This window comes from Syngnathus floridae, chromosome 17, assembly GCF_059516105.1.
Source record: "Syngnathus floridae isolate MCC-2025c chromosome 17, RoL_Sflo_1.0, whole genome shotgun sequence".
Classification (NCBI taxonomy): Eukaryota; Metazoa; Chordata; class Actinopteri; order Syngnathiformes; family Syngnathidae; genus Syngnathus; species Syngnathus floridae.
Genome location: NC_142429.1, coordinates 3,451,126 through 3,475,723, shown reverse-complemented (window position 1 = coordinate 3,475,723; position 24,598 = coordinate 3,451,126). Strand labels below are relative to the sequence as shown.

The 24,598-nt window shown below is 45.9% G+C and overlaps 1 protein-coding gene and 1 long non-coding RNA gene across 5 annotated transcripts; one reads left to right on the top strand and one right to left on the bottom strand.

Moving 5' to 3' along the window:
• The first annotated feature begins 20 nt into the window (after window positions 1-20).
• Window positions 21-24,598, top strand: LOC148383234 (peripheral myelin protein 22-like). Of its 3 annotated transcripts, none has more exons than XM_088356586.1 (5): window positions 21-1,083; window positions 22,588-22,677; window positions 23,392-23,485; window positions 23,563-23,703; window positions 23,821-24,598. In XM_088356586.1, the coding sequence occupies exons 1-5, from the start codon at window positions 1,051-1,053 to the stop codon at window positions 23,976-23,978; spliced, it is 516 nt and encodes a 171-aa protein (XP_088212712.1). In that variant the 5' UTR covers window positions 21-1,050; the 3' UTR covers window positions 23,979-24,598. The 3 variants fall into 3 exon arrangements, with proteins under 3 accessions (XP_088212712.1, XP_088212713.1, XP_088212714.1); XM_088356587.1 differs by lacking the exon at window positions 21-1,083 and adding an exon at window positions 21,755-21,984; XM_088356588.1 differs by lacking the exon at window positions 21-1,083 and adding an exon at window positions 22,038-22,146.
• LOC148383235 (uncharacterized) lies at window positions 4,320-6,917 on the bottom strand. 2 transcript variants are annotated; one of them, XR_015853181.1, is made up of 6 exons: window positions 6,661-6,917; window positions 5,560-6,099; window positions 5,273-5,463; window positions 4,993-5,061; window positions 4,799-4,888; window positions 4,320-4,653 (listed from the first exon to the last, which is right to left on the bottom strand). It is a non-coding gene; the product is annotated as an uncharacterized LOC148383235 (long non-coding RNA). The 2 variants fall into 2 exon arrangements; XR_015853180.1 differs by having other exon boundaries at window positions 4,993-5,463; window positions 6,661-6,914.

The window sequence follows — 24,598 nt, the reverse complement described above, 5'->3', positions numbered from 1 at the left end:
GAAAACATGTAGGAATGCGGCCCCCGGGGACTGGAGTTTGAAACCCCTGGTCTAGAGGAATGTGCAAGTAAGAGACTAACAAATGAGTCTTCAACTTACAAAATCAACTAGAACTCAATCTAACAATAAATCAGCAGAGGGACAGCCTTATTACATGGCAGCGGGTATGCACACAACACAAACTGGCATGCATTCACGCGCGGGCACACACAGTTTCAATGGCACCGTGTGTGTGTATGTGTGTGGGGGGCTGAACAAATCCGTAACTTTTCTGCATTTGCATCCTCCTCTGGCGCCTTTCTTTTTTTGTCCCTCTCCGCACCCCCGCACCCCCTTTCCTCTTTTTTTTTTACCACGTTCGAAGTCCATTACCCTCACTTGCACCGCTAGCTAGCTACAGCAGCCGGCACCTGACAAAGTAACATACCCCTTCCTCCACACGCGCTCTGTGTGGTTGATACGGACTGTGGGGGTGGGTGTTAATTGATATAAACCAATCGTCTTTCCCTCCTCACATGCTCCTGGCCTGAGTGGCCTGGCTTGTGTCTCTAATAGGCAAGCCGCCGCTCCAGCAGACTTAGAAAAAAATAAAGGGACGCAGAGAGACTCAGGCCAGCAGGCCAATCCTAGGCCGGCGCTTCGGGAATACACCCGGTACTCCCGATGGTCAGTCCGGGCGTACCTGGTATGCTGATTGAGCACTCCAAATTGCCTGTAGGTGTGAGTGCGTGTGCGGATGGTTGTCCGTCTCTGTGTGTCCTGCGATTGGCTGGTAACCGGTTCAGGGTGTCGCCCGCCTGCTGCCCGATGACTACTGGGAAATACTAGGCTCCAGCACGCCCGCAACCCACGTGGGGACAAGCAGTACAAATAACGAATGGATGGATGAATGGTTTTCTCGGAAAATGAAATTGACATTGTTGAGTATATTGGCCACTGCAATAGCTGGATGTTTTTTATGAAACCTGGAAAAGGATTTATGCAGCTTTTTAACAGCTAGCTAGCTTTGAGTTCTCAACACAGCTAACTAGTTCTGAGGAACCAAAGAGTATGAATATTGTCTATGAATATGAAGCATCTGCGGTGAGTATGTTTTATTAATTCATTATTAAAATATTCTCATGTAGAGGTTTAGAGTGAATGAAAGATGCGAGTTGAACGAAGTTTTTTTTATTTAGGATGGGTGGCTTGAACAATTTAATGATTTGCGATATGAATGTGATAGTGCAGCCAGGCGTACCATCCAATACCGGTGCCAATCCGATATCATACCAGCAGTAATTGACACATTTATTTATTTACTTTTTTTGGTTAAAATGTTAAAAGGGACTTGATCAAGTGATACTATCTAAACAAAGAACAATAGTGAGCAACAGTAGGTATGAGAAAATAGGACCCGTTTATGTCATTATTTTCACCCGGGTGATAACAGCAGACCATTTCAATTGATTTCTGGAAGTCAATACTCGGCAGCTGCGCTGTTAATCGTTCCCTTTGTAAACGTTATTCTTCATGCATTGGGAGTTTTTGTTTTATTGTCTCGTTTGCTCATCTAATTATGTATTGTTGGATTGCCACCGCTTTCTTTTTTTTTACTCCAACTCGTGTTACAGGACAGCTTGTTGTCTACTGCGCCCTGGTGGTCATACAAGGAACCCCCCGTTTGGTGTTTTAAAAGGAGACAATATAAAATTTTGTAGCGTGTCTTCATTTCCTCTCAAATGTCACAAGTGAGGTTTGGTTTTGTAATACGTGTTGCATCATTGACTGTAACCCTGCGAGCATTTTGAAGTCTAATAGACGTCTATTAGGTGTCTATATGCTACCCAGACGTCTCGGCTAAAAGAAGTCTAAAAAAGGTCTAAAAGTGAAATAAAAATAGACGTCTATGCCGTTGACGTCTATAGCATAGACATCTATTAGACGTCTATATGTGAAAGTTCTTTTTTTTTGACGTTTGAGTAGACGTTCGAATGATGGCTAATAGCTATCAGCGCTAATCGCGCTAATAGCGAGTGATCATTTGAACATCTAGAAGTTTAGTCAACATTGAGGTTCTCTTCAATACATTTAACCTGTGATCCTTACCTTTGTGTAGTTCCAGGATGTTGTGAAAATGCATTTCATTAGTGATGATCCAGGATGTGAAAATTTAAAATTTTTAATATAAAAATAGGTTTCAGTAACTAGTAATACTTACGTTAGCTGCAGATAAATACACCTTTTGATGTTAAAATTAACCAAAACGATAATTGAACCTAAATTTAAAAAAAATTCAAACCATCCAACCATCACAATATAAATGTTCAATGTTTTTAAATCACATGTTTAAAAATGTAAAAATATACATACAATATTACAAACCAGATTTGGTTGAAGTTGGGAAATGTAAAATGTAAATAAAAACAACATACAATGATTTGAAAATCAGGGAGCGGACTCGGATGCAGAGTGTCAGTCAAAAAGAAATTTATTCCAACTGGCTGGAGACAGAAAAAAACTCAAAGCGCCTCTAACAGAGGGAAATCACGGTGGCAAAACAATACTGAAAAAACACGGAACTCAGGCTTGACAAAAAAGGGTATCTCACAATGGTATTCTCTACTGGATATCTTTAACTCAGGCAATCGCTGGTGCTCGAGACAAGACACACTGGCACAAAACAAGGGGAAGACACGGACTAAATACATACAGAAGGGCGAGGACACAGGTGCAGACAATTAGGCCCAAGAACACAGGTGCACACAATCGGGATCAGGGAATACAAGTCGACAGAAGCACAAAGGAAGGAGCCGCGAACTGAAACGAGAGAGGTAACAAAATAAAACAGGTCGTGAAAATACGACACACAAGACAAGATAACAACAACCCCAAAAAAACATGATCGCATGGCACCTTTTCAACCTATATTCAATTGAATACACTACAAAGACAACATATTTAATGCTCAAACTCATAAACTTTATTTAATTTTTCAAATAATAGTTAACTTAGAATTTCATGGCTGCAACACGTGCAGTAGAAGTTGGGAAAGGGCATGTTTACCACTTCGTTACATCACCTTTCCTTTTAAAAACACTCAATAAACGTTTTGGAAGAAAGGAGACTAATTCTCTTAGCTTCTCATGTGGAATTCTTTCCCATTCTTGCTTGATGAACCGCTTCAGTTGTTCAAAAGTCCGGGGTCTTCCCTGTCGTATTTTACGCTTCATAATGCACCACACATTTTCAATGGGAGACACGTCTGGACTGCAAGCGGGCCAGGGGAGATCCTGGACTCTTTTACTTCGAAGCCACGCTGTTGTAACACGTGCAGAATGTGGCTTGGCTTGTCTTGCTGAAATAAGCAGCGGCGTCCATGAAAAAGATGTCGCTTGGACAGCAGCATATGTTCCTCCAAAATCTGTATGTACTTTTCAGCATTTATGTTGCTGTCACAGAAATGTAAGTCACCTATGCCATGGGAAGTAATGCACCCCCATACCATCACAACAGGCTTTTGAGCTTTGCGTTGATAACAGTCTGGATGGTCCGCTTCCTCTTTGGTCCGGAGGACACAACGTCCATTGTTTCCAAAAACAATTTGAAAAGTGGATTCATCAAACCACAAAACCCTTTTTCATTGTGCATCAGTCCATTCTACATGAGCTCAGGCCCAGAGAACCCGGCGGTGTTTCTGGATGTTGTTCATAAACGGCTTTTGCTTTGCATGGTAGAGATTTAACCCTCACTTACTGATGAAATGATGAACTGCATTTTCTGTTTTCCTGAGCCCATTTGGTGATATCCTTTACACACTGTTGGTTTTTAAGGCAATGCCGTTTGAGGGATCGAAGGTCGCGGTCATTCAGTCTTCGTTTCCGGCCATGGCGCTTACGTGCAGTGACTTCACCAGATTCTCTGAACCTTTTGATGATATTATGGACCGTAGATGTTGAAAACCCTAAATTCCTTGTAATTTTGCTTTGAGAAATGTTGTTCTTAAACTGTTCTATTTTCTCACGCAGTTGTGGAGTAAGTGGTGAACCTCGCCCCATCCTTGCTTGTGAATGACTGAGCATGTTTGGGGAGGCTCATTTTATACCCAATCATGGTACCCAATTAGACTGATCACATGTGGGATGTTTCAAATAGGTGTTTGATGAGCTTTTCTCAGCTTTCTCTGTATTTTTTGCCACCTATCCCAACTTCTACTAGAAGTGTTGCAGCCATGAAATTCGAAGTTAATTATTATTTGGCAAAAACAATTAAGTTTATCAGTTTGAACATTAAATATGTTCTCTTTGTAGTGTATTCGACTGAATAGGGGTTGAGAAGGATTTTCAAATCGTTGTATTTTGGTTTTATTTACATTTTACACAATTTCCCAACTTCAGCCAAATCTGGTTTGTAAAAAATGGGGGCTATTTTAATAGAACAAAACTACTAAGTTACAATATAAATATATACATATTTTATGTACTAGGACATATCAAATAAACAAAAACAACCAGCTCGGCGAAACACAAGGGGGAAACAATATAGACATCACTCTCTTGTGGGGTTTTGTTTCTTGTTTCATCATCCATGGCCTCTCAGCGTGTCGCCAACAGCTTCTACAAAGATGAACTCGATGGACATCAGGCACCACCCATTGTAGACCTTGGGATTATTCTGTAAAAGAAATATGAATATGGGGGGAAAAAAGCGACTGCCTGTAAAATAGTTTTTCCTTGATGCATCTCATGTCAGTCGCACATTTCGAACATGAAGCAATTGCACAGGAACGAGCAGACATGTTTTTGTTTTTTTCATTTACCAGCACTATCAGAGCAGTCTTCCTGAGGGCCCTCTGCACGAGTCACACGAGCACGCATATTGAACGTTGTCGTTGTCATTTGTGTAGAGTCTACAACAGAAAAAAAAATGTTAACATTGAGCGCAGCCACCACATCGTAAGTCTTCACTGTTGTCTTTTTTTAATCTACAGTACAGATGTTAAACTAGTCATACTTGTCCATGGTCTTGGAAACAAGCAGGTCTTCAAATCAGCGGCCTCCTAACACCAGACTGCTTTGCAATCTGTATACAAAGAATTACGAACAGTTTCTCAGAAGAGTGGAATTAAGCATAGACAAAATAGAATTGAGGACTTTTTTTCTTGTAAATCAAGCAAATAATAATTGAAAAGTCAGTAACTTTGACAGTACAGCAATTAAACCAAACAGAATCCTACAGGTTTCATTTGTAAGATATCAAGAGTGAGGGGGGGACATCCAAATTTTTGACTAACAAATTCCAAGCTTAATCATTCTGTCATTCAGTCTTGCATCCTGTTTGTCATTTATTTCCTTGGACATCATGTCAAAGGTCTCCAGATCAGTCATGGGCACCGTCCACTCTCCCTGTCACATTCTGAACGAGAGTTGAGGCTCCTCAGCCCAGAGATTGCCAGAAGGGTCTCCACGATGACTTTCAGAAACTCTGAGAACAAAGAGAAATATAAATAAAATACTCACTTAAATGATTGCAGCTATGACCTCTTTTTAAATGACTGATGCCTACAAAAAAACCTCTTACTTTTCCCTGTCATGGGCGTTTCACACTCACTTCAAGGCTATTTGAAGAATGATACAAATGTTAGCTGCAAGATTCAAATGAATGATAAACTTTGCCCTGTTTGAAAAAAAAAATGATGGCATTCTGTCTGTGCCTCTGAACGTGCTGCAATTTAATTTGGCTGTTGTACATATCCAATCACGTTATTTTAAAATAGTACAATAGTATAGTAATTTCTTGTTCTACAAGTTGTTATCCAAATGATGAAAATATACAGGGTAAACCTGGGTTTTATTTTGCACTTTGACATTTGAAAGTCGAGGCAATGACATGTCATAAATGCAAGTTCCTTATTGAAGACATACGCTTTTTGCATATGCTCGACAGTAGCTAAGCATACGTAAGTATATTCAAAGCACCAATCACAGATCAATTTCCAAAGATAACGCAAGGCAGTTGTGATTACTTCTACAATCAAGAATAAGTCAAAAATCAATCTGTATCTTGTGGAGTCCGTCCAGTTTTTAATACAGATGCTCCTCTTTTCTCCAGGCTTGGAGTCTGAAAAAGAGGGAAAGGGAAAAAGAACATGTCTGATTTGACAAATCACCCATTAACCACTGTTAATAACATGACACAACAGAATTTTAACTTTTGGAGTGATTTGCCTTGCAGTTCCAAGCCCTCTTGAGCGCAAAACAAAGTTAGGTGCACATTTTAATGACATCAGAAGACCAAAACCTACCTTTTCACGTGCCACTCCTGAGCTAAATCTGGAGTCACAAATCACTACATGGGTAAGAAAGGGAAAATACATCTTTGCCATGCCATCAGAAAACCTAAAATTTGTGATCTATACCCTGCGAATACCCCCCCCCCCCCCTCCCAACAACACGCTCACTCCAACTACTCGCAAAAATAGTTTATATGGGTCACTTCATACATTTCAAGCAACATAAAACGCCTTACATTAAAAGCGTAGGATGAATAACTTCTAACCACGTTTAAAAATTAAAGGATGTTAACTTTACCAAACCACCCCCCAACAAACATAGAAACAAACCACTCGCAAAAACATTCTTGAAACATACAGAGCATGCTCTGTTCAAAATTATTACGTACCTAAATGCAGTCCTTCTTTGTTTTGTAGAAAAGTCGTGTTGTACTTTTTCTGGAGCAGCGTCGACTTATCAATTCGATACAACTCGAAGAAATGAACTCGTAAGTGAACAATTCGTTCAGAACGAACGGATCCTTTCAGTGAACGAGGGTGAACGAATCACTTCCCAAAGTGATTCGTTCTTTTTTCCGCTCATAAAACTTCAACCAGTAAGTGTCGGTAATGCCCATGGAAGCTGGTGCCACCTCGCCGTAAAATAAAACGAAGAAGAAAATGACGTAACTTCCCGTTCACGAACGAGTCGTGAATTGCATTTGCCGTTCATCAACGAACGAATCTGTGAGTGAACGAATCACTCACTGAGTGAATCACTCAGTGAGTGATTCGCATTTCCACTCCCAAAACTGAAGTTTTCCACACAGGGAGGGCCGAAGGTGGAATCGAACCCTAACTGTGAGGCGGACGTGCTACCCAGTGCCCCAACGAGCCGCCAATGTAGATTTACGATTTACTATAGTAGGTTTTAAATAACGTGTATGCATGTATATGCCTAAATGTTATCCGATATATCGACTGCAGTTTCACATTAGATTGCTGGTTTGAGATGTACTTTTATTATTATTATTGTTATTATTATTATTATAATAAACATTTATGTTATAACTTGTCTGGTTTTTTATTCCTTGTTTTTGTATTATTATTATTATTATTATTATTATTTTAATAAACATTTATGTTAATTTGTCTGGTGTTTTATTCCTTGTTTTTGTATTCGCCAATCCATCCATCCATCCATCCATCCATCCATCCATCCATCCATCCATCCATCCATCCATCCATCCATCCATCCATCCATCCATCTTCTTCCGCTTATCCGAGGTCGGGTCGCGGAGGCAGCAGCTTTAGGAGGGACTCCCAGACTTCCCTCTCCCCAGCCACTTCATCCAGCTCATCCCGGGGGATCCCAAGGCGTTCCCAGGCCAGCTGAGAGACATAGTCTCTCCAGCGCGTCCTGGGTCGTCCCCGGGGTCTCCTACCGGTGGGACATGCCCGGAACACCTCCCCAGGGAGGCGTCCAGGAGGCATCCTGATAAGATGCCCGAGCCACCTCATCTGGCTCCTCTCAACGTGGAGGAGTAGCGACTCTACTCCGAGTCTCTCCCGGATGACTGAGCTTCGCACCCTATCTTTAAGGGAGAGCCCGGACATCCTGCGGAAAAAATTTCGGCTGCTTGTATCCGGGATCTCGTTCTTTCGGTCACAACCCATAGCTCGTGACCATAGGTGAGGGTAGGAGCGTAAATCGACCGGTAAATTGAGAGCTTTGCCTTATGGCTCGGCTCTCTCTTCACCACAACACGGTACAGGGTCCGCATTACTGCCGACGCTGCACTGATCCGCCTGTCGATCTCGCGCTCCATCCTCCCCTCACTCGTGAACAAGACTCCAAGATACTTGAACTCCTCCACTTGGGGCAGGATCTCATCCCCGATCCGGAGAGGGCATTCCACCCTTTTCCGACCGAGGACCATGGACTCGGATTTGGAGGTGCTGACCCTTATCCCGACCGCTTCACACTCGGCTGCGAACCGTTCGAGCGAGAGCAGGAGATCATGACCTGAAGAAGCCAACAGCACCACGTCATCTACAAAAAGCAGAGACGCGATGTTGAGGTCCCCAAACTGGACCCCCTCAACGCCTCGGCTGCGCCTAGAAATTCTGTCCATAAAAATTATGAACAGAATCGGTGACAAAGGGCAGCCTTGGCGGAGTCCAACCCTCACTGGGAACGAATCCGACTTACTGACGGAAATGCAGACCAGACTCTGGCATCGGTGATACAGGGACCGAACCGCCCTTATCAGTTGGCTCGGCACCCCGTACTCCCGAAGCACCCTCCACAGAACCTCTCAAGGGACACGGTCGAACGCCTTCTCCAAGTCCACAAAACACATGTGGACTGGTTGGGCGAACTCCCATGCACCCCCGAGGATCCTGCCGAGGGTGTAGAGCTGGTCCACTGTTCCACGGCTAGGACGAAAGCCACACTGCTCCTCCTGAATCCGAGGTTCGACCTCCCGACGGACCCTCCTTTCCAGCACCCCTCAATAGACCTTACCAGGGAGGCTGAGGAGTGTGATTCCCCTGTAATTGGAACACACCCTCCGGTCCCCCTTCTTAAAGAGGGGAACCACCACCCCAGTCTGCCAATCCAGAGGCACTGTCCCCGATGTCCACGCAATGTTGTAGAGGCGCGTCAGCCATGACAGCCCCACAACATCTAGAGCCTTTAAGAACTCCGGGCGGATCTCATCCACCCCCGGGGCCTTGCCACCGAGGAGATTTTTAACTACCTCAGTGACTTCGACCCCAGAGATTGGAGAATCCGCCTCAGAGTCTCCAGGCCCTGCTTCCTCAATGGAAGGCGTGTAGGTGGAATTGAGGAGGTCTTCGAAGTATTCTCCCCACCGACTCACGACGTCCCGAGTCGAGGTCAGCAGCACGCCATCCCCACTGTAAACAGTGTTGACGTTGCACGGCTTCCCCCTCCTGAGACGCCGGATGGTGGACCAGAATTTCCTCGAAGCCGTCCGGAAGTCATTCTCCATGGCCTCACCAAACTCCTCCCCGCCCGGGTTTTTGCCTCAGCAACCACCAAAGCCGCGTTCCGCTTGGCCATCTGGTACCTGTCAGCTGCCTCAGGAGTCCGCAGGCCAAAACGGCCCGATAGGACTCCTTCTTCAGCTTGACGGCATCCCTTACCGCCGGTGTCCACCAGCGGGTTCGGGGATTGCCGCCACGACAGGCACCAACGACCTTACGGCCACAGCTTCGGTCGGCCGCCTCAACAATGGAGGCGCGGAACATGGTCCACTCAGACTCAATGTCCCCCGCCTCCCCCGGGACGTGGGAAAAGCTCTGCCGGAGGTGGGAGTTGAAGCTCTTCCTGACAGAAGATTCTGCCAGACGTTCCCAGCAGACCCTCACAGAGCGTTTGGGTCTGCCAGGTCGGACCGGCATCTTCCCCCACCATCGGAGCCAACCCACCACCAGGTGGTAATCAGTTGACAGCTCCGCCCTTCTCTTCACCCGAGTGTCCATAACATGCGGCCGTCAATCCGATGACACGTCTACAAAGTCGATCATCAAACTGCGGCCTAGGGTGTCCTGGTGCCAAGTGCACACATGGACACCCTTATGTTTGAACATGGTGTTCATTATTGAAAATCCGTGTCGAGCACAGAAGTCCAATAATAGAACACCGCTCGGGTTCAGATCGGGGGGGCCGTTCCTCCCAATCACGCCCTTCCAGGTCTCACTGTCATTGCCCACGTGAGCATTGAAGTCACCCAGTAGAACAATGGAGTCCCCCGAAGGAGCGCTCTCCAGCACTTCCTCCAGGGACTCCAAGAAGGGTGGGTACTCTGAGCTGCCGTTTGGTGCAGAGACACAAACAACAGTCAGGACCCGTCCCCCCACCCGAAGGCGGAGGGAGGCTACCCTCTCGTTCACCCGGGTGAACCCCAATGTGCAGGCGCCCAGCCGAGGGGTAATAAGTATACCCACACCTGCTCGACGCCTCTCACCGTGGGCAACTCCAGAGTGGAAGAGAGTCCAGCCCCTCTCGAGAGGGCTTGTACCGGAACCCAAACTGTGCGTGGATGCTAGTCCGACTATATCTAGTCGGAATTTTTCTGCCTCGCACACCAGCTCGGGCTCCTTTCCAGCCAGAGAGGTGACATTTCATGTCCCAAGAGCCAGCTTCTGCAGCCGGGGATCAGACCGCCAAGGTCCCTGCCTTTGGCCGCCGCCCAGCTCACATTGCACCCGACCCCTTTGGCCCCTCCCACAGGTGATGAGCCCATGGGAATGGGGACCCACGTTTCCTTTTCGGGCTGTGCCCGGCCGTGCCCCATGGGCGAAGGCCCGGCCATCAGACGCTCGCCTTCGAGCCCTGCCTCCAGGCCTGGCTCCAGAGGGAGGCCCCGGTGACCCGCGTCCGGGCGAGGGAAAACGAAGTCCATTTATTTTAATCATCATAAGGGGCTTCTGTGAGCCGTGCTTTGTCTGGCCCCTCACCTAGGACCCGTTTGCCATGGGTGACCCTACCAGGGGCATGAAGCCCCCGACAACATGGCTCCTAGGATCATGGGGGCACGCAAACCCCTCCACCACGATAAGGTGACGACTCACGGAGGGGTATTCCCCAATCAAAACATAAAAATCTGACATTTGGTTAACTGCTTTATATGACAATATGTATATGTGTTTTACGTTGTTATGTATATGAGTTGGTGTCCCCCAAAATAACAAATGTCGGCATAACGTTTTTTTTTCCCCCAACCTTTTATTCAAACACAAACACATTCAGTATAATAACACCATCAACTACAAGCCAACAAATACTAAATTAAAACATCAATGTCGGCATAACGTGTGTCGGCTGGCAATGGCATAGCGGCAATGCTGTCTGTCACTCACTCACTCACTCACTCACTCACTCACTCACTCACTCACTCACTCACTCACTCACTCACTCACTCACTCACTCACTCACTCACTCACTCACTCACTTGCTCGTGAAGACCAATCAGCAGCGCCAGCGAGCGTTAGATGGAGGAGGGACTTTACGCGTCAGTGACGTAACTTCCCGTTCACGAACGAATCGTGAATTGCATTTTCCGTTCACCAACGAACGAATCTGTGAGTGAACGAATCAGTGAGTGAGTGATTCACCTTTCCCGTTCATCGCGAGAACGGATCAGTGAGGGAACGAATCCTGACTTTCTCGTTCGCCAACGAGTCAATAGGTGATCAGTCAGTGGACGTGTTACGTCTTCTAGCGTGAACTATGTAAGCCAGAATGTAGATTTACGATTTACTTATAGTAGGTTTTAAATAACGTGTATGCATAGATATGCCTTAATATTGTTACCCAATATATCGACTGCAGTTTCACATTAGATTGCTGGTTTGAGATGTACTTGTATTATTATTATTATTATTATTATTATTATTATTATTATTGTAATTATTGTTATTATTGTTATTATTTTAATAAACATTTATGTTAAAACTTGTCTAGTGTTTTATTCCTTGTTTTTATATTCGCCAATTAAAACATAAAAATCTGACATTTGGTTAACTGCTTTATATGACAATATGTATATGTGTTTTACGTTGTTATATGAGTTGGTGCCCTCCAAAATAACAAATGTCGGCATAACGGTTTTTTTTCAACCTTCTATTCAAACACAAACACATTCGGCATAATAACACCATCAACTACAAGCCAGCAAATACAAAATTAAAACATCAATGTCAGTATAACCTGTGTCGGCTGGCAATGGCATAGCACATAGTTCGGAAACCCATGCCTCCGGAGCCATATGTGGCTCTTTCATCCTTTGTTGTGGCTTCCTGTGACTTTGGAAAATAATGAGTGAAGTTTATTTTATGAATGAATCAAATATACTGAATAATGAGTGAAATATGAAATAAACATCAGGTTGGGGTTAAACTCATTTAATCTTGTACAATAAGTCCAAGACAGTCAGGACAAAGCTGGTGATGAGTCAGGCATGTCAGCACATTTTTTTCCTGCCATTCATTATCTTTTGTGTGCCGTATTTATTTATTAGGCCAAAGCACATGCTCTGTAGTCATTTCATTTTCAAATATTTGATCTCTTAATCATTCCATCTCACAGGGCACTGTTCAATGTATCTATCCACTTAAAAAAAAAACAAAAAAAAAACCGCCTTTTTGTAAGCATTAATTTCATTTGCGCATTTTTGTCCAATCGCGCAACTGCAGCGCACCGCCGAACGCGCAACCGTAGCGCGTCGCCGACCGTGCAACTGCACCGCTGGTCGCATTATTTAGAAAATATTTTTAAAGTCCTGCTGTACTTTCCAAAATTCAAGTGGACATCAGTGCGCAGGGAGCTTTATTTTGTCCGATCGCGCAACTGCAGCGCACCGCCGACCGCGTAACTGCACCGCGCTGGTCGCATTATTGTGACAGAGCGGTCGCTAAAATTTAAAAAATATTTTAAAGTCCTAAAGTACTCACCAAAATTTAAATGGACCTCAGTGCGCAGGGAGCTTAATTTGGTCCGATCGCGCAACCGCAGCGCACCGGGCGCTCAGTGTCGCATTGCTTTAGGAGAGTCTTTGTGTTCTAGAATGGCTTTACTGCTCCCACTTGCTTCCTTTGGAGGCATGATTAGAGTTGATGCAATCCTCAGAGTAACGAGAACGTAATAACGAACGGAGTCAGTTGGCATGCGGGTCCTCTCGGCTCATCTCGCGAGGTTCGACAACCGAATTTCGTCTGACATCCGAAGCAAAAAAATCTCGAATTTTTTGTTCGAATACCGATTTGTTCGAGAACCGGGACGTTCGAAAACTGAGGCTCCACTGTATAGACCTAATTTAGAGTCTATTTTAGGTCTATATATAGATCTAATTTAGACGTCTATTTTAGGTCTATAAAATAACCTAAAATAGACATCTTTATCAGGTTACAGAAATAGCCAATTCACAGGTACGGATCAATATGCTTGTTAAACACAAATCCAAACAACTTCTGTACATTATTTATACAATTTACCGCTGGTTGAGACTTTAAAATTTCGAAACATCATATTTGACGTTTTTAATTTAGACGTCTATTTTAGGTCTATACCGAGACCAATTGTAGACGTCCCAATTAGGTCTATACATAGACCAGACGTCTACGGCTGACAGGGTTAAATATCACGACACACAAATGACGCCGTTGAGTTCAAGTATGAGGCAACTACTTGTTCTTCACACGAACAAGTGCTTCCTTTAAACAAAAACAAAACAAAAAAAAAAGAGTAATTGTAACCCGAGAACACCCAGCATGCAGCTGTTTCAAGTAACCAAAAAATGTTAAGTTTGGGCTGTAGTTCCCCCGCACCGCAAACAGGAGGCGCTACTTTCCTGTGGGTCTGCTGTATTAGGTCAGCAGCCGGCCGGGTGGGACACTGCTCAAGCCCTTCTTTCTTTCTTTGTTTCTTTGTTTCTTTCTTTGTTTCTTTCTTTGTTTCTTTCTTTCTTTCTTTCTTTCTTTCTTTCTTTCTTTCTTTCTTTCTTTCTTTCTTTCTGTCTTTCTGTCTTTCTTTCTTTCTTTCTTTCTTTCTTTCTTTCTTTCTTTCTTTCTTTCTTTCTTTCGCTGCTAAATTCCATCGGCAGCCCTTGGAACGAGGGCCGACGGCGGCAGCATGGCGCAATCTGGAAAGAATTAAACAACCTGCTTGCCTGCCTGCCTGCCTGCCTGCCTGCCTGCCTGCCTGCCTGCCTGCCTGCCTGCCTGCCTGCCTGCCTGCCTGCCTGCCTGCCTGCCTGCCTGCCTGCCTGCCTGCCTGCCTGCCTGCCTGCCTGCCTGCCTGCCTGCCTGCCTGCCTGCCTGCCTGCCTGCCTGAGCCCGCCCGCCCACCTGCCTGCCTGCTGTGTTGAGGAAGGTGGGAAGAGTGGGGGTGGATGCAACGTGACGGAGAGAAAAGGAGACGGGAAGTGAAAAAGTTCAGGGAGGGGGCGGTGGAGAAACCCAATCCAGGATTGTTCACATACCGCCTTTTTTGCCTGGCTTCGCTCTGTCTTTTTTTTTCTTGACTCGTCCTTCCCTCAGGCGCACACAAAATCCAGACCACTCCCCAGACAACTCCAGCATTTAATTTATTTTTCAGTTTTCGGCAGCATTTTTGCAAGGCCTTTATTTTAATGGTCCACGAACAGCAAAAAAAAAAAAAAAAATTGCATGCGTGCGTGAGTGCATGCGGGTGTCTTTCTGGATTTCATCACTCTTGAGGGAGAAAATGTGCATACACATGCAGACATGTGTTCAGGACTTGTCGTTGTGTGCCACAAATCAGGAACCCATAATGTGAATCTTGTCAGTTCACGCAATCACATCATGGGACCACGGAACCAAACTTTTTTGGGTACGGCAAATCGGGCCCTCCCGATTTGGATGCGGGCATCTGCACAGTTTTTTCTAACTGGGCATTTTAATGGGGCATATTTGCAAACTTTTAATATTTGCTGGCAAGTCAAAGCCAAAAAATCTATGAAGCGACGTTGCCTATCTTGAGAAACACAGCACAGGGGCGGATTTAGATGTAGACGGACAATTTTTGCGTCCGCTCGCCAACTTGCACTCTCACTTTGAAAAGCCATCGTCATTGTCTTTGCCCCTTTTCCCATGACGTTACGGGGCGAACCCAACCAATCACTGAATTTGTGCATTTGCACTGTTGATTGTAATTCCCGTGCTACCACTTAACGAAGGGATGTAAAGGAATATGTATTTTTTAATCGGATGGAATAAGCTTTTGTCGCAGCTCCTAAAAAAGGGTGGCTTTTTATGACGGACTATTGATTACCCGAAGAAATCCCGTCTGGGCCGGCCGATGTGTTTTTCTATTGGATGTCTCCAACCTGCAAACCCTTAAAACCCTAACGAGAGCGACACGCAACTAAAGAAGGAGTGGACAACGACGAGCGCAAACATACATGGCAGCCATCGATACTGGGCCTGCTCCGACCGGCTTGCGTCAACTAGAAGGATCTTCCGGAACGCCCGCACCCCCCAGACCCCCTCCCAACCCATCCAGCTGGGCCCAAGGGGAACCATGACTGATCCGCTCGGAGCCTTTTAAAAAAAAAAAAGAGGGGCAACGCCCGCTCATCTCTACTCGGGCCGGCCGTTGTTTTCAAGTCATGGCGTCTTGGGCCATCTCCTTGTTTTTTTTCGCCATGCAGCCACAGCCCTTGCATGCATGCACGCTGCATGATTTAGAAGGCAGCGTGAGAGCCTCAAGACTGTGCCAAAGTGCATCTTGCTGCATGCGCGCGTTCATCCCTCGCCCACGTGGACTGTTTTACAAACGTCAGGGGTGCGGTAGAAGGAGCAAACGCTTAGCCGTCTGATCGTACGCTCAAAAAGGCTTTATTAGCGCCCTTTGTACCCTGAAAAAGGTGCTCTCCAGATCTGGGGGCCCATTGCCTTGGTAACAATGAATTCTTTGGCGCTGCATGGGCTGTTTTACTGACATTATATTGCATACATTACAAAGACGCTACTGTTTCCACCAGCGGGGGCGCATTGCGCGTAGCCTGTTCAAATGCCGAGAGATGACAAGATCCAAACGGGCCTGCGGCTTTTGGATTGTCATCGAAGCGAACCGTCGCTCTCTAGAATGTCGTCAAGTTGCAATGAAAGCAAAAAAATCTTTGAGTTGCCCAATTCCACAAGCATGACAGAACAGTACACGCCTTATATGATTAATAGTGCAATCTGGGGACATCGATGGTTGTAGTGTAAGTGTACGGCAGTTTGATGGGATCGACATAAAGTTAGAGAAGGGCCGCATTCCATTGCCATAATTCTCTGCGTTTTTGTAACATGACGCGTCAGAGAGCGCCACACCCTTTTCCTCGGAGGAGCTCAAGCGGGACACATGTTAGGCGGAGGCGGGAATAGGAACAGGGGTAGCAGGGTGCGGGCGGGCGGGCGTGCGTTCAGGTCTCATCTGGAATGCATCAAGCGTCGCAAAGCACCCCGACGTCATGCATATGCCGGCTGACCGGCGGGGATGGGCGCGGTGAGCCGTCCCAAAGGCTCCGCGTGCATGCGCGCATCCGGCTGTTGCTTCTTCACACGCGCGTTTACATTGGACATGTCAACCCGCGGGCGCCGACACGATATTCTTTTTTTTTTTTCTCGTCAGCATTGTAGGCGATGATATGCGCCATCTGCTCTTTTACGGCCCTTTTGGACACATTTCGAGCGATGAACGCCAACAGCTGCTTTGTTTATGCTGAAACCTTGAAAGGCAATCTGCAACATTTTCCCATTTTGCCGTGTTATTTTTGTAGGTTTACTGTCCAAACACAAGAGCGATCGAGTAAAAGTCGTCTTAAAACTTGACTTGACTGAGCGGCTTGTCGGAATGGACAATAGTTGATCTAAACTGTAACATGCAAAAATCAAATAACGCCTCCGTGAGGTGGTCGGGGGAGGGATGGGGTTGACAGATTGCACACAGTTGCCCAAGGAAATTTGCCATCAACACACCGTATTTGACTTCAAACTAGCATTTTTGCACATAAAAGTCTCGGTTATCACACATGCAGTGCGCCAAACATTTTGTTAAATTTATATGAGAGATTACCCACACTTGATGCCCGCCGCAGATCACTTTGACCTTCCGGTGACTATTACCCAAAATGTGTCGCACGAGCGAGGGAGCTTCTTGTTTTCCAGGTCAGGGACTTGCATTTCGGCGAGGACACCGGAATGGGGTGTGCGTCCCGATAAGCCGGATGAGGAGGCGGTAAAAGCGCTCCATCAATGTGCTAGCTCTTGGAAGCACACTCGTCCACTTGTTGTGCCCCCACCGTGGAATTCAGCAATGCCGCTGGACACGGCCGCACACTGGGCTGCTATTGTGTGCGTGCGCGCGCACGTGGAGGCGGCATGCTGAACTGAATCGTGTGCCGTCTCAGCAACAGGTTGAAGACTCCATCACTGGCATGCAAAAGAGGACATTTGGCTGCAAAATCCTTTCTAGGAAATTCTGGATTTGGACCAAAATTAGTGTTTTCGTCTGGAGAAACTTAATTCTTGTTTCTTTTTAACCAGGAATGCTGAGTACATTTGTCGACACCAAGTCCATGCTACGTTCTGTACCATTTTTTACTTTGACTTAATTATCGGAGGAGAATCAGTTCTGCTTTTAATCGGTTCTGCTTACGTTTCGAGTGTGTCCAAACATCTCTGATGAACAATTTCTGTGCAAAAGACACATAAATGTCAATGATGGGTGTACGGCTGTTTGCTGTCAAAAGAAGGGAAGCGCATGAGTGGGAGAGGCCGCTGGAATGCAAAGAAAGACTGAGAACAAGCTAACAAGAGTTGTTTTTCCTTCCCTGGGAGTTGAAGAGAGCTAGGAGGGGTGAGGAGAGAGAGAAGAGAGGGGCGCCGGTTTGAGTCCTTCCTTGGCAGACACCGCATTGTGAGTTCACAGCCCTGTCGGGATGACACGACCTCAAACGTGAAGCTGGCGGCTAACGGCCCGCACATGTGCCGGATCAGCCCGAAGACGCGGTCGCGGTGTGTGTCTCATTTATTGTGTTGTCGTGCCTTGGGAGGGGCCGATCTTTGCTCAGCTGAGAAAAATGAAAACTGCTCCTCATTCTCGACTGGACTTGTCCGTCTGATTCAGCACCCGGGCTGCTTGAGAGCTCTCGTTGCCGTCGCTCTAATTGTTCGCCATGTGTTCATGAGCTTCACAATGCCGCAGTCCGACCCTTTAAGCACGAATTCTACCGCTGCCCCCCCCCCAGAGAAGGTTTGTGGGATGTTATCCAATAGCCATAAAATGGCAAAGCACTCCAAAACTAGCGTGGTGAGACAGCACGACCCTAGGTAGTCAATGCAAAGCGAAGACGACATCTGCAAATGTCTTCATCAATGAAGGTACACCGGGCAAAGGTCTTGGAAATCTCCATTCAGATCTTGCAAATGGCCGGCGTTTGTTGTTTGGTCATGGCATTGTTAGCGTGACGCTAGCTTCCAGTCCAAGCTGAGCTTTTTTTTCCTACTTGTTCGACAACGACTTTTGTCGTACCTGCTGCCTGTTGCGTCTCGCACGTCGCTCGTGGCGCGACGGACGTCTGATTATCCGGATCCCACACCCGGCGATTCTGTGCGCAATTGACTGTGTTGGTCATGTGGAAGTCCCATCAGATGATGCAAAAATTATTACGTCGTCTGGATGGCGAATGGCTGCAGCGTATCGGTATGACCCGAGAATGACCGCAGGAGGCTTTGGCGGGGCCCTGGCAGGTGAAGGGAGGCCGCCTCATTCCGTCATTCCCAGCTGTTCTTCTCAGATAATTCCAGCCCAACTCCAAAGTGTCCACTCAATTCCTTTAAGAGTCGTCTGACTGATGCAGATGCGCAATCTGCAAATAGAGAAGACACGCAACGTCTTGCCGTTGCCTCCTTGTGTGCTAAATGTTCTGAAAGCCAAACTAGGCTCAACCCGCAACTTGTGTGCCTTCAAGCAAGAGTCTGACACCATTAGGAGTTGCAATGTTTCCCAGTAAGGGCACGGAGCAGCGGTCAGATTTGGACTTTCACGGAGAACGCTTTGGACATGCTTCGCTCAGCTGTTTTGCTCGAGGTCATCTTTTCAATGCAAATTTAGCACAAGTCAAATGAGTGAGCGAGAGAAAGAACAACACAATCAGCAGTTTGCCCAAATCCTGCAGGATGTTAAGGCGTGTCCGCTTCAGATTTCTCCGTACAATGACTCCGACTTTGTTTACTTCTAGATCTGTTTTGCTTTGGAGCGATTGTGTTGTCATTCATTGGGGTTGGGGGTGGGGCGTTGGGGGGGGGGGGTTGAACCATTCGTGTTTTCCCATTACAATTAATGGAAATCATTTAATCCGTTCCAAGCCAAAAAATGCCTTTTTAATTTTTTTTTGTCATTATTTTACACGATAAACTGCATAAATAAGTGAGTAGGCAATGTATGAATAAATAAATAATATAAATAATAAACTGAATTAATAGAGTAGGCTAGGCTGGGGAATGTATTGCCGTATCTGTAGCAACTTGCTTGTGCGTTTCATTCTAATAGTAAAAGATATCTTTTTAAATTGTGAGGGGGAAAAAAGCATATCAAAGCATTTTTTTACCAATGAAAGACAACATTTTCAAGATCATGTGAAAAAAACAGCAAAAACGTTTTATTAATCTCAAAAAGGTAAGCACAGTCGCCCCTCTCGTAACATCTTTTTTTTGGTATGGCGCCGACGTGAGTGGCAGCCTCCCAGCAGTGTTCTCTCTTTTTCTCTTTATTTCCTTCTTTTCTCCTTTTTCTTTCTGTCTTTTTGTCCATTTGGCGATGCTGGTGCCTTCTACCGCACCTCGGTATCGCTTTGGATGTGATTTTTTTTTTTTTTTTCCCTGGGACCGGGATGGCTGCGCACATCGGTTGAGACCGGCGTAACTCTACGACGGCTTCCTGCTTATCCGGCCGATGCTGACCGGGTCCCTTGCCTTGCAGCCGCGACCCCTGTGGGGAGTCCGCTCCCTCGTGCTCGTCAGAACCAGCGACCTTCGCCGTGCTAGCCCCGTGGTGACCATCTGCACGTGCCCCGACTGGGTGCCCTGGACGCTGCTCACACGTTTGCCTGCTTTGTGATGTTTTCACCGATTCACGACCACGGTCCATTGGGTGCCGTTGAAGTGGACTACCCTTACACTTGTCCTCACCCCGTGGAGGCTATTTTGTGTGTTTTGGGGTGTTTTCTGATATTGAGGGGTGCTGGTTGGGCACAGTTATTTTTTTTTTCTTTTGTCTTTTTGCTTTGCTTTGCTTTGCTTTGATGGCTTTTATCTTTTGCACTTTCTGGCTTTCTTTGTGGCGCCGTTGTATGGCAGCCTTATGAGGGCCTATTGAGTTGCGCTCATGCCATCTGTGTGTCTTTTGTATACCCGCTCTGTGGCATGGATGCTGCTGGGGCCTGAATTTCCCTGAAGGAGTAATCCCAAGGGGTTAATAAAGTTGAGTCTAAGTCTAAGTCTCTAAGTCTATCGCTTCCTTTAAGAGCATCTTTGTTTTTCAGGATCGAGCTTGTTGTCGATTTTGCCATGCAAAACTCCCGCGCCAACTCTGACACACTCATATTTTGTGATTAATTCTCTTTTTAATTCAACCGTTTTGCGCAACACTTTCCTCTTTTCGCCATGATCAGCTGTACTGCGCCCACTTGCTTCCTTTGGAGGCGTGATTAGAGTTGATGCAATCCTCAGAGTAACGAGAATGTAATAATGATCAGAGTCCGTTGGCATGCGGGCCCTCTCGGCTCATCTCGCGAGGTTCGACAACCGAAATTTCGTCTGACATTCGAAGCAAAAAAATCTTAATTTTTTTGTTCAAATACCAATTTGTTCGAGAACTGGGACGTTCGAAAACCGAAGCTCCAAGGAGCCAAATAGGCACACCTCCTGCATGACTAATGAGTCTGGAATTGGACTCATTTGACGGTTGGAATCCTTTCAATGCGTCTTGTAATGCACACGTAATAATGAAGACTATAGGGCAAAGGTGTCAGACTAATTTTTTGTTGCGGGCCACAATGGAATTATGGATTCCCTCGTGGGGCCATTAATGACTTAAATACAAATGAACGTGTGTGGATATTATCACATACACACAACAGAATTTTTCAATTTATTTTGAAATTGGGATTATAACAAAAATGTTGCAATATCTCATTTTGTCACGGATCGGATGGAGCAGAGCGACCAAATGCAGCTTGGACCAGGGTTTATTGGAGGAACTCAAAAGACAGACTCGGCAAACTGACATGACTTAACAAAACAACAAACCGACAGGGACGCGAAACAAAGGATGTGAAGACATTAAGACATAACGACAACAACAACACAATGATCCGACGGGGAGTGAGGGGCTACGTAAGGGGCAGACAGGATTTAAATACAAAACACGTGACCGCGGTTACATTGATTGAGGTGACACAGGAGAGGAGGGGCGAGGCGAACAGAAACTATGGCAACCTAGACACGTAGCAAATCTGGGGACGAGACGTGACACATTTTTGTTAAAAGGGAAGACAGTTTTGAGTTTTGGTATTTCAACAAGAAACATTGAGTTGACACTAATGATTTTAATTTTGCGGGCCACATAAAATGGTGTGGCGGGACGAATCTGGTCCCCGGGCCTTGAGTTTGACACCATGCTGTCGGGGAACACGCAAATTGGCTTATCACTGAGACGTGTAGCACGAGTTAAAAAAGAAAAAGAAAAGAGACAAAGAGAGAACAGGAGGGAGAGAGCGAAGGGGAGAGAAGGAGAAAGAAAGCGCGAGCGCGAGATAGAGAGAGAGAGACAGAGACAGACAGAGAGAGAGAGAGAGAGAGAGAGAGAGAGAGAGAGAGAGAGAGAGAGAGAGAGAGAGAGAGAGAGAGAGAGAGAGAGAGAGAGAGAGAGAGAGAGAGAGAGAGAGAGAGAGAGAGCAAAGCGAAGCGAAGCAAAGCAAAGCCGTGGCTTGTGGATTGGAGTGGTGGAGTACACAGTGCTCATGATGATGACGTGCGGCCCCCTTTGGGGCGGTGTTCTCCGGCCCAGAAAAAGTCCGACTGGGGCGTGAGAGCCACATCTGGAATCGCAGCGAGCGAGTGAGACGCTCGAGTTCGTGAGGAGTCGAGACTTCAACTATTTTGCTCTTTTTTACCCGCTTTCAAGGAAACGTTTTGTAAGTTTGGACTTTAGGATCTGTTATTACTCCTGTGTTGATTTGTTACTTTTGTTGTTGCCCCCCCCCCCGCGCGTCGTCTCGGAACCATGCAGCAGTAACTTCGCCTCCTCTCTCCGGATTTCAACTCGACCGTTTCGGACATGTCCAAACACTAGACGGGTGATTGAAGGGGCTTTTTTTTTTACCGTAGGGTATACATTTTATCAAGTTAGTGAAGAGTTTGCATCGTCGGTTTCCAGTTTCCAAGAAGACACTTTGGCGGGCGCCGTCACTTATTTGCCGCTTTCAAACTTGAACTTTCTCCGGTTTTGATCTCACTTTTGAGGGAGTAACTACGTCAGCTTATGTCCCCCACCTCGGTGGTCGAGTACGGGTGGAAAGTAACGCTTGAAACATTTCCTCGTAGTTTGCGGTTTTTACGTCGGCAATGTAAGATACTTGCAGACGTAAACATTGCGGTTGATGGCCACAAGTCAGGAAATGTCGCCGCCCAACGTCGAAGGCCCGCAGTGCACTGACTCCCCCCCCCCCCCCCTCCCCGACAGTACGTATTTGTTTCAATGTCTTCCCAAGCTTATCTTTCTGTTCGTTCCCCGACAGAACCACCTGAAAATGCTGCCCGTCCTGCTCGGAGTGCTCATCTTGCACGTTATCATCCTCATCCTTCTCATCGTGTCCACAGCAGCAAGTGTAAGTTTGCAACTGTGTCTTTCGTCGACAATTTTGAATGGCTCAAAGAAACATTTCATTTACTCTCTTCTGTGTATTGTGTTACTTTTATAATCAAAGCATGATTTTCAATGTTAACTACATATACAATTCATTCTTAGTAGTAAAACGATTTGATGATATTCCGCCGCTGTTCCGTGTCCTGTATTTTAAAATGTAATCGTTTATTTACATATTTCTCCGTTTTTTGAACTGTTGTTATTATTGATGCTCCACTGCATCTTATATTTTATTATGGTGCCGCATTTCCTTCAAAATAATCGTTTGCTAAAAGAAATCCTTTAAATATGTCATTTTAATTATAATGATGATATCATTTCAGTATGGGCTATGTTATGACACCGCAGTTCCTCCAATTTAAAAAAAATCAGTTATTTACACTTATTTTTAATTATTTTACACATTATTTGAGATTACCACATTGTGTGGTCGAAGGATTTTTTTTATCCCTAAATGCAACATTCACACTTTTCTGTTGATTATTTTAAGATATTTGGTATACCATATATTGTACTAGTATCTATTATATATTGCATTATTGGAATTGGATTCGATTAGGCGGCACTACGCTGCTGATGGTTGGCCTCCCCGCCGCTACCCTTTGCAAGTGTCAGCTAACACGACACGACGGGGTTCTCCTTGTGCTGCTACCGTCTCCCTCCGTGTGTTGAGCAGGCTTGGACTGTAGGTGGCGACGTCAGCCGGGACCTGTGGTACAGCTGCCTGAGCAATGATGTCGCCTACCAGTGCACGCCGGCCAGCAACGAAGGTCTGCAAGTGAAAAGGCAAACAAGATTGCACCCATGTGGACATGCCATCATGCCACGTGCGTTGTGTGTGTACTAGATTGGATCCAGGCGGTGCAGGCTCTGATGATCTTGGCCGTGCTCTTCTGCTTCTTCTCGCTGGTGGCGTTTGTGTTCCAGCTCTTCAAACTGGTGAAGGGCGGGCGCTTCTTCTTCACCGCCATCTTCCAGATCTTAGCCAGTGAGTTGTCACTCGTCCTATTCGGTCATCTCCGTTTGGTGTAGTAGATGTACCGCGCGGCCTTTGTGACCAAGGCTCGCATGAATGCAACTGCAATGGCCTGTCTCCTTGCATCAGGTCTGTTTGTAATGTGCGGGGCCATCATCTACACGGTGATGAGAGCGGACGACTTGCCTGAGTCACAGCTGGGCTACGCCTACGTGCTGGCTTGGGTGGCTTTCCCGCTCTGCCTCATCAGCGGCCTCATTTACATCGTGCTGAGGAAGAAGGAATGAGGGAAAGCGTGCGTGGCAAAGGAGGGTGAAAGAAGATGAGGAGGAGGTGGGGTTCGCACTGTGCCTACTGCCCGCAGACCAACACCACGCAGATGAGAGCGCAACGCGCATCGGCCCAAACGCGTGTCTAAACTGCTCTTGTCATGCCATTGCGAAGCAGCGTCTGTGGCCTTTAGACATATTTATATCATTTTTCCATGTTGTGTTGTACATAGTGTTATTCACATTGTCTCACTTGTTGTTAGGAAGCGTGAGTGTGTCTTGCACACGGCATGCAGCTGTGTGTCCGCCAGATATTACGCTTCAGGCTTTCTCGTCTTTGTTTTAGTGCTTGGAATAATGTGCCTATGCCAAAAGGGGCGCTTCCAGAAGGAACTCAGCAATTGTATCGTGAAGTGTCTTTTTATACTGTGTGTGTGTGTGTGTCCAAATAAAAGTGTCGCATTTTACTTTTGATAAAAATGGTGCTCTTTTGTTGTTGTTTTTTGCTATTCTAGAAATGTATAGCCTCTTTTATCTACTTGGCAAGTGTGTTGTGTCCTATGTTTAATTTGCTCTATGTAAGCATCACGTTTCAAGTAATGTCAGTATTCTTCCAAATAAACTTTCACTTGAGTAAA